The sequence below is a fragment of the Esox lucius genome, chromosome 1 (genome assembly GCF_011004845.1).
Source record: "Esox lucius isolate fEsoLuc1 chromosome 1, fEsoLuc1.pri, whole genome shotgun sequence".
Lineage (NCBI taxonomy): Eukaryota > Metazoa > Chordata > Actinopteri > Esociformes > Esocidae > Esox > Esox lucius.
Window position 1 is genome coordinate 12,425,112 of NC_047569.1, and position 9,867 is coordinate 12,434,978.

At 46.6% G+C, this 9,867-nt stretch overlaps 1 protein-coding gene across 4 annotated transcripts in view; it reads left to right on the forward strand.

Moving 5' to 3' along the window:
• Positions 1–9,828, forward strand: part of stim1a (stromal interaction molecule 1a) — a 34,743-nt gene extending 24,915 nt beyond the window's left edge. For 3 of the 4 annotated variants that reach the window (XM_029122312.2, XM_034291605.1, XM_034291608.1), the window contains 7 exons: positions 289–466; positions 1,393–1,560; positions 2,126–2,226; positions 2,350–2,582; positions 4,664–4,738; positions 5,557–5,620; positions 6,690–9,828. In XM_029122312.2, coding sequence (XP_028978145.2) covers positions 289–466; positions 1,393–1,560; positions 2,126–2,226; positions 2,350–2,582; positions 4,664–4,738; positions 5,557–5,620; positions 6,690–7,215 — 1,345 coding nt within the window. In that variant the 3' untranslated portion in view covers positions 7,216–9,828. The remainder of the gene's footprint in view (positions 1–288; positions 467–1,392; positions 1,561–2,125; positions 2,227–2,349; positions 2,583–4,663; positions 4,739–5,556; positions 5,621–6,689) is intronic. The other variant, XM_010892864.4, reaches the window with a different exon arrangement.
• Positions 9,829–9,867: the final 39 nt, after the last annotated feature.

The following is a 9,867-nucleotide window of genomic DNA, read 5'->3' on the forward strand; positions in this document are numbered from 1 at the left end:
CCCTTTGAATGTAAAATATAAACACTGTCCCTGAAAAACAAATCCAGGTTGTTTGAGGACAATGCAGGCATGCAAGTCTCTCCCTTCCTTCTGGTAGTAAAAAGAAACAGGCTCTTCTTTTGTTTGCTGAGTCAATGATTACAAATGATTCCTGGTCAGGTCATGTGAAAAACCTCCCGTCCTTGCTGATAACATTTAATGCATTTCATTGTCTGTTTAACTATTTCCCCCTACGATCTCTTCTCTCTCTTTCCTCTCTTTCCTCCCCGTCCCTCCTGCTCCCCTCAGGCTGCAGATAGCCCAGGAGGAGCACCGCACAGTGGAGGTGGAGAAGGTGAACCTGGAGCAGAAGCTCCGGGATGAGATCAACTGTGCCAAGCAGGAGGCCCAGCGGCTCAAGGGGCTCCGCGAGGGAACAGAGAACGAGCTGAGTAGGCAGAAATACGCAGAGGAGGAGCTAGACCAGGTACTGGACTGTACCACTTTGGAGAAGGGGGGTGGGAGGGGGGTTACTTGTCAAGGTTGAGGCCAGTAACAGCCCTATAAGAGTAAAGCCTGAGAGGAGACACCAACCCACTAAAACCCTGTTAACCGCTCCATATTCCAGAGGCTGCTATTGGTTTCCATGTGTCAGATGCAGATCGGCATTACGCCCACTCAGTTCTAGGCTCAATGGGAGATTGGCAGGAGAACAAGCCGGGGTCTGCCCACGCAGGCCGGCCGAGCAGGTGGCTCCCACAGCATGCTCTGTTGTCAGTCGACTCGTATCGCTGTGATCTGGTGAGAACACGGTGCAGTCAGCTGGAGGAAGCCAGAGTCACTCCTCATTTCTGAAGTGACCTGTCTAGATTATGCGGAGTTGAATCTGCTAAATAGGCCTCAGAAAGCACCCTGTTCTATCTGCAGGATAATATGCCTGATTCCTTGAAAGGGACTGCGTGCTGAATTTTTCATAATATTTTTTACATCAAAAGTGCATTAACATTCTTCATCCGTTTTCACACACAAGCTGCCAAAATGTGTCGAATCTGTCTCGGAATGACATACCGATTAGATTTACAGCTTCAGGGCCTGTAGTGCAATACAACCGTGGCCTTGTTTTAAGGAGGATTTAGAAAGTTACTTTTGTCTGTCGTTAGGTCCCAGGAAAAAGCCATACTGTCATGTCCTAAAATGTGTCCTAAGGCCTGTCAGCCTGTATCAGCTGAAATAATTCGGCCCAGCTCAAAGTAAGGCTGTCAGGAGACAAAGCAGTGTCCTGGCTTTTACCCCCCCCCCCCCCCCCCCCCCCCCCCCCCCGTTGCAGAAAGATCTGTCGCAGTGTGACACACGCGCGCGCACGCTCGTTGCCGTCTTCGAGGCCGCCCTCTTACTATGTGTGGTGCTCCACAGGTACGCATGGCCCTGAAGAAGGCAGAGAAGGAGCTGGAGTCTCGCTGCAGCTGGTCCCCGCCGGAATCCCTCCAGAAGTGGCTGCAGCTCACCCACGAAGTGGAGGTGCAGTATTACAACATCAAGAAGCAGAACGCTGAGAGGCAGCTACTGGTGGCCAAAGAAGGGGTGAGACGCCACGGCGATATGTTCCTGACCTTGTCAGTTGACCACTGGACCCTTTAAGAGGGTGGTGTTAGACAATCTGGGAATAAAGTTTTATCCTGTCTGTGTGTCTGTGTGTCTGTGTGTCTGTGTGTCTGTGTGTCTGTGTGTCTGTGTGTCTGTGTGTCCGTCCGTGTGTGTCTGTGTGTCCGTCCGTGTGTGTCTGTGTGTCCGTCCGTGTGTGTCTGTGTGTCCGTCCGTGTGTGTCTGTGTGTCCGTCCGTGTGTGTCCGTCCGTCCGTGTGTGTCTGTGTGTCCGTCCGTCCGTGTGTGTCTGTGTGTCCGTCCGTCCGTGTGTGTCTGTGTGTGTGTCCGTCCGTGTGTGTCTGTGTGTGTGTCCGTCCGTGTGTGTCTGTGTGTGTGTCCGTCCGTGTGTGTCTGTGTGTGTGTCCGTCCGTGTGTGTCTGTGTGTGTGTCCGTCCGTGTGTGTCTGTGTGTGTGTCCGTCCGTGTGTGTCTGTGTGTGTGTCCGTCCGTGTGTCCGTCCGTCCGTGTGTCCGTCCGTGTGTGTCCGTCCGTGTGTGTCTGTAGGCCGAGAAGATAAAGAAGAAAAGGAACACCATCTTCGGGACGTTCCACGTGGCCCACAGTTCCTGTCTGGATAACGTTGATCACCAAATTCTGACCGCCAAGTGAGTTTAACGGTCTGCGCGTTGCCATTTGTCGTCAAGCCTGTATGTCTTTTGCTTGGTTGTCTTTCCGTGCGCTCGTTGTGCTCCGGGCTCATCTTCGTTGTCTGTGCCCGCCCCATTCAGGCAAGCCCTGGGTGAGGTGACGGCTGCCCTGAGAGAGAGGTTGCACCGCTGGCAGCAGATTGAGATCCTCACTGGGTTCACCATTGTCAACAACCCTGGTCTGTCCTCCCTCGCCTCCACCCTGAACATTGACCCCAGCCTCATGGGCGGCCGGGCGACGCCCCAGCATTTCCTAATGTCGGACGACATGGACGACATGGACGAGGACATCATAGCGCCCGGGACTCTACAATGTAAGGACTTGACCGACTCCCTCGGCCCCACTAGCAAAAGAACCCCTAAACACACCAAGGGGCCTTCTGGGAAAATCCAAATGTCAACGCTCAAATGAATATTAGGGTACAGCCATATATATGATCTTTCAGGGCATTTCTGTAATTGAGTGTTATGTGTTTGCAAATTTGTACATACCATGTGGTTCAAAGTGGGCCAGTCACAGGTTTTATTTCTTGTTTTGACTGTGTCTGAAATGTCTCTGAAGTTTTGCCACATTTCAGACTTTGTTTTCTTTCAAATTAATTGAACTGTTTACAAGTGACAGCACATTTTGCACATAGTCCTATATTTTAGGAAACAGATTCAGAATGAACATGTGATGCAAAGACAAGATTTCTTTCCATTTCCAACTTATCAGAGAAGAATATAGAATTGTAAGTTGCTCTGGTGAAGAGCGTCTGCTGAATTGCTCAAATGGAAATGCTTTTGTGGACCCTACCATGATTACACAAACCTGAATGAATCGTGAATTATGTGAGAAAGTCAGAGGCGTAAATATGATGCCCACACACTATTATTCACAATGATGAGTACAATCTTTGCCTTTAACTTTCTCGATCACCATAGCTCACTACTCATTAAGCTTTATGCTCATCAAGCTTTTATCATAGTAGCATCTACATTAATGTTGAAGCGTTCAGAAATATAATTTGCAATACAGTTAACTCTAAAATGACATTACTCTCTATTGCACACTAAATAGTCAGGAAACTGCAAATGCCTCCAACAACTACATAATGTGCTAAAACTTATATTAATATTGAATATGTTAGCCTGTGTGGATGAAATAAATTTAAAGCTGACAGTCAGCCATTCAAAGCCATTTTGGTTGTATCATTTCAAGTCCTAAGTGCTGAAGAACAGAGCCGAAGCAGCAATGGTGTCTTCATCCACATATTTATGGAGCTTGCCTCATGAATTGTATTTTAATCTTGGGGTTTTTCTGCGTGTTTTCAGTTGGTTTATTTCCATCCTTTTTGGCTGTTTGTGTTTCTTTGATATGATATCACGATGGTCCTTTCTGTGGTGAGGACAACCATGTGCACTGTGCTGATATCCCATGCTGTGGAAAATGAACTTTTGAAGAAATCCTTCATGACACCAACTCTTTGTGCTGATCTATTCTTAGCTGTTGTCTCCTAATATGTCCATTGGAATGTGCCCGACATAGCTGAAGTTGCAGCTCAACTTGAAGTAATAGTACCTTCTACCAAAGGCCACGGTCTTCTAATACCCCAAGAAGCTTTAGCAGGCTTTAGCTCTATATTTAGAGAAGAGGAAGTCACAATAGTGCCTGCATTCATGTTTAGTGCTGCATAGTTTTGTGTACTTTCATAGAGCCTGACTTTCTATTGTTTTAGGTTGGGACTCCCAAGTCCTGTTCGTGGAGTGCTAAGAGTTTTTGTTCCAACCCTAATTTAGCACACCTGATGTTAATAATTTGCTGGTTGATAAGCCAAATCGGGTTACATTACAATCGGGGTTGGAGTCAAAACCTACAAGAGGGTAGGTTTCCAGGAAGAAGGTTGAAGGGCTGTATAATAATAATTTCCTTGTGGGCACACATTTCTCAACTGGTTTTGGTAACTTAGGAGTATGGTTCTTTTTTTAAATGGAGAATTATGTCATGGCTTTTAATACCGATATGATTTCTGAAAGGCGTTACGATGTGAACGACATGCTCCAGTTCTAATTCTCCTGGCCTTGTTTTAGCCTGAATTCATGATTTTGTTATAACACAATAGTATCATGGAAAGTAAATTAGCGTGTGTTATGGTGTCCTGTTATCCAGATCTAATGTAGCTCTCCCGGGCAGTGTTTGAGTTATGAACATCATAACAGCCCCAGAGAGAAGATCTGATACTAACTGCAGGGGTAAGCTGAGCTCTAGTAATGCAGTCTACTTGTAGTCCTCTCTCACTGCGGCCTTCTGATCCACAATAATAACACGTTCCCCTCCTCCCACACCCCCCCCCCTCTCTCTCCCCCCCCCCAACGCCTTCCCTTTCGGTCTTTGGCTGCTGGGGTCAAACCCCAGACCCACCATGGCTGAAGGATCAGCGAGGGAGTGATCCGTGGTCCGTGGACAGCCAGTCCCTGTGGAAGAACTCTGGTTGGCCTGTTAGCTACTAATGCCCTCTTCCCTGACCCCCGGACTCTCCCTGTTCCTCTTTATCCTCTCTCCGCTTAAACCCCCCGCCACCCGTTGAAGCCCGTCAGTGCACACGCCGTTACACTCTCTGGGGCAGGGCCGGTAGATGGGCATGGCCAGAGAAAAGGTCCACTTAGCCCTGGCCGTACAGCTGTCCGATACAGTCTTCTCCCTCAGCTTCGTCCCCCTCTTCCCCTTCCCCAAGCTCTTCTTGTTTCACTCCCCAGTATCTAATGGTGTTTACTCCAATGTCTTAATGGGCACTGTCTGATTTTACTGATTTAATAAGTGTTTTGGCTTAAAGTGGGTTGGGTGGATTAAGGTGAAATATTTCCTTTTTACACTCTCTGCAAAAACCCCTGGCAAACACCAGCTAAACTTATGGGCTTTCAATTGTAGGCTGTGCCTTTCCTCCTTTCCCCCCCTCTTTCTAATTCCTCCTGTGGTTTTCATCTATGGCACAACTAAGGCCCAGGTGTTTCAACATTCCATCGGCTGTGTCAATCACTTGCTTCTTTGACCAAACCAACAGCCCTGAGGTGCTCCGTACAGAAGTCAACCCCAGTACGCGACTGAGCCGTGTAACACAGGTCAACACTAATAAAGTATTGAGATGTTCAACACAAAACGAACACTAGTGCACTACTGAACTGGAAACATGAACACCTGAGTCTTCTGCCAGACCCCCCCACCAACCCCCGTCGTCTGATTCCATCCTGTCTATATGGTTGAATCAGAGAGGGGTTGTTAATCTCTCTGTTTTTCTGTGTTGTCCGCAGCTCCAAGCATGATGTCGCTGCGTCAGCGTCACCTGGACTCCCAGTTGGCCCTGGGCTCCCAGAGGTTGGTAGAGGGGGAGGGTTCCCACCCCCCCACGTCTAGGTCCAACCTCCGCCAGTCGCGCAGCCAGTCCTTCGGACAGTTCGAGGCTCTCCCCCTGCCTCCCCTGTCCTCGACTGCCTCGCACCCCTCTGTCTTCTTCTCCTCCTTCTCCCCGCCCCTGCCGCGCCGTCAGCCCCACTCCTCCCACTTCCACTCGTCCTCCACGTCTTTACACGGCTCCGCTCCTCACTCCTCCCACGTACATCCCTCGTCTCATTTCCAGCCCATGGACACCATCCCAGACTTCAGGCGCAGCAGCAGCTTTGGGTACCCCCCTGCTCGCTCATCCGGCACCTCATGATTGTGTGCCCCCCCCACATACAAAAACCCTACTTACGATCTAATGTTAAAAACTACTTACGATCTAATGTTAAAAACTACTTACGATCTAATGTTTAAAACTACTTACGATCTAATGTATGTTTTTAGTTGAAAACGTTTTGATTTTTGAATTGCAGTTGCTGTGATTTTATCTGATGTATTTTCATCAGACTATAATCCATTTGACAAAACCTTTTTTCATCATCTAACACTTTCATACATTATTTTCTACTTCTTATTTAAAAATCTGCTCGGCTGACTCATTGTGATCTTTTAATATTTGATATTTTGTACTCCACTCCCTAAACTGGTATGTCCTGATAACTCCACAACCCTTCCTGTTTGCCGTCTTAACGGGAGTGGAGCTGCTGTTTCCGAGTATTGCACACAGTGTCCTTGGCTTTACTGGCGTATACATCATCTCCTGCATGTAGTGCTTGTATCACCATTTAGTCAGACCCAGTCCAGAGAAGATCCCTAGCCTTCAAACACATTGGCACCCCAAAAGGCTTTACCTTCTAGTTCTTAAGTCTGCAAAGGTGTATGTGTTCCACCTAGTGGTGGAAATGCCACATCATCCATCAGTGGGCAGAATCGGTCCAGTTGTTTTGATCTTTTGAAAGCGCCTTGGGGGTGGACAGATTGTCTCTGGGCGGGGCCTCACTGTCCCTCAGTCTTCCTCCACTGACTGACTTCCATTCATCCGCAGGGAACTGAACCGCTCCGACTCCGACTCCTCGCTGTCCCTCTCCCAGATTGGTGATCGACTGTCGGCCTACAGCTCCAAGGGCCACCCGGTTAAACCCACCTCCCTCCTGCACGGCCCCCCCATCCGTTCTACCTACGATGAGCCCCTCACGCATGCCCACACCCCTAACGGGGGGAACCGCGTCCACGACGGGGGGGTCCAGGCCGAGCCGATGCCAGACAGCCCCATTCTGATGAAGAAGGTGTACGGCGTCGACAAGTCGTCCAGCCACGGGGAGACAGACGTTGGGCTGTCCATGTCTGAGTCTTCACGCTCCCTCAGTCCCAACTCCACTGATGCTGACACCCCGTCCCCCACCGGGGGACAGCCGGGGGCTGCAGGGGCCAAGGTTAACAGTCGCATCCCCCAGCTGTCCTCCAAGAAGAGCCCCCTCGAGGAAGACAGCGGCTCCACGGGAGAAGACACGGACTCCATCGCCAGCCGCAAGAAACATACCTTTAAGATCTTCAAAAAACAGAAGAAATGATAACAAGGGCTTTTAAAGACTGTTCAAAGAGCTGTCAAAGCTGCTTCTCTTTATTATTATCGTTATCGTTTTGGAAAAGTTCGGGGTTATTCACTGGTCACAGACGAAAGTGCAAATCTTTGCCTTTTACATGGTTTTGTAGGTACTTTTTCTGAGGAATTGTGGAAGCAACCAGCTATTTGATTATATAGTTTTTCGCCTTTTTTTTTTGTTGAATGATATGTTGGGAATGGGTGGGATTGTATATTGGAATGTAAAGCCCTATTTATTCTGCAGGAGAAGGTGCCAGTGTCTCAAAGGGAAATGGGAGTCTAGCGTGGATTTATTTGTTTTACAGTTTTGCATGGATTCAACTTTGTTTGACTGATCTTCTCTGAATGCTCCTAGATGTTTGCTTGGATCTTGACTCTATTCTGCTTAGACAACACGTAAACTTGGCTGTTGTTTTCTGTTAATCCCCGACCTCTTTGTGTTTATTTTGACAAAAGATTGTGTCAGATGGACATATAGCGTTTAAAGGTAGTGGCTTATGGTAGCCAGTGTTGGTCAATGGTGAGGGGGGGGCTGAAAAGGGCTGAACAACAACTCAAAACCTCCCGAGTCAATTGTGCTAATACGCGGTCTTACATGTCAGTGTTAGCTGTAAAACCAGGGGTTAAATTGGGCTGGGTCCAATTCCATGCTCTGTTTCTGAGACAACAGGCTTAAATAACCCACAGCGGGGTCCGACAAGCCCATAGTAGCATACAGTTTAGCTTAGCTATTACATTTTTCAGCATGTCGCATGCTATTTTGGGAAAAAACATTCCTCTCAAGGCATATTCAAATGGTGAATCCTACAAACAGCAAATCATGCATGCTAAGTCACTTCACAGGACACATCTTAAAAATGCATTCCGGGAATCTTAAGCAGACCAGTTGGGGATGATAAGTTATCATTTGGGTTTGTAGCATATGAGTTACACAAACACACAAATATCAATATTTGATGTATTACTTTATGATGTAGTATACAAAAAAGGGGACCCTTTTTGGCTCATAAGCACCACTTTCACGACTATTTGGAGAAATGACAAAATCTCTAGTGCATCGTTAAGAGAGAGCCTTTGGCTTAATCATAGTAAGTCCATCAACAGAAATGTCATATACTGCCTGTCTGTCGATTACAGAAGAGTGTTAATAAACACTATGATATGTGCTCTTGTAAGTTTAGTATGCTTATTGCTATATAGCATTGCTGACTGATTAATATGGACCAATCAATATTGGGCTATTTTCTGTAGGTGGATAGGATACTTTATATCCCAATTTAACCCCTGAGTGTAATGGCAGGACCAGTCACACACACAGCAGGCAAACATTGTCCTGGGGTATTGCACCGTTGCCAGCAGAGGTTCTAACTTGATTGAAAACCGAGAACACGCGCAGCCTTGACAAAATATGCCGTCTATGTATTCGAACAAAACGTAATAGTTCCTGACTGAAGTCCTTTAATATAATGACAATTTATCAAGATATTGCTGTTATATTGACTACTTAAAGAATATGGAATTTGTGTCACTGTAAATGTTTATTGGAGTGAACTTCAAAATATGCTAAACTTCATATCAGTCTACTTTGTAACTGTTTTAGGAGGGATCACAGGAATCCTTATGAGGGCTGGGAGTAGATTTCTGGAGAAGCTTATCTTTTAAGTGCCAAACCAAAGACTCAGGTCAGAGGCCTTTATTCTTTTCAACAGCTCTATGTTCTGTATGTTGAACATTTAAAGGCAGCTTTAGAATGAGTAGCACTGCCTTCAGTTTATATCTGGGGACCCCAAACAAAAATGGATGATCAATTTAACATTCTGTCACCAACAAAGTTTCAAGCACGGAGTCATAGGGTGCATTCATATACCTCTAGCCTTCCAGTTGTGTGTAGAGCATTTCGGATTGGTGTTTGCTTCTTCTTTTATTGTAAATGGGTCTCTTTACCTTAGCTCACATAGTATATTGTCAAGCACACAGTAACAGGAATGTTATCTACAGGTCAGTGTAATTAACTCACTTACTGTTAATTATTTTGGAGAGAGCACACATGGCATACAAAGCGATGGCACTGCATTCCTAAACGATTAGCCTGCTCTCTGTATGAATATACACACAGCAGCGCTGCAAATGACACCATCAGCCCCCAATGCAGGCCCCACACAGTGTGATTGATGGTATGGGTGAAAATGAAATGTTTTCTTTTAGCAGTTGAAAACATTAACTTCCTACTGGTACTTTTGAAAAGTGTGATTTGTACCTCTTTTGCACGATGAAACTGTAATGTACGCACGCACGCGCGTGTGTGCGTGTAGGTCTCTGCGTGCCAGTATACTGCACTATGTTGTTCTTGATGCATGTCCACAGCTGTAACATCAATAACGGGCTTGAGGAGATCCACTTGAGCATTATGACCCCGCCCCATCCACCCCTCCAACTCCTGGCTTCCCCTTTTGAGCTTCTATTTATGAATACATATATTTGTACAAAGTAAAAAATGAAACCTAATTTTGCATTTTCTGTGATGTTCTCTCTAAACCTACGGCACTCCTGCATGATAGCAATAAACTATTTTGAATGAAAATACTTTTTTCTTTGTGTTGCTGTGAAAAGGGGGGAAGGG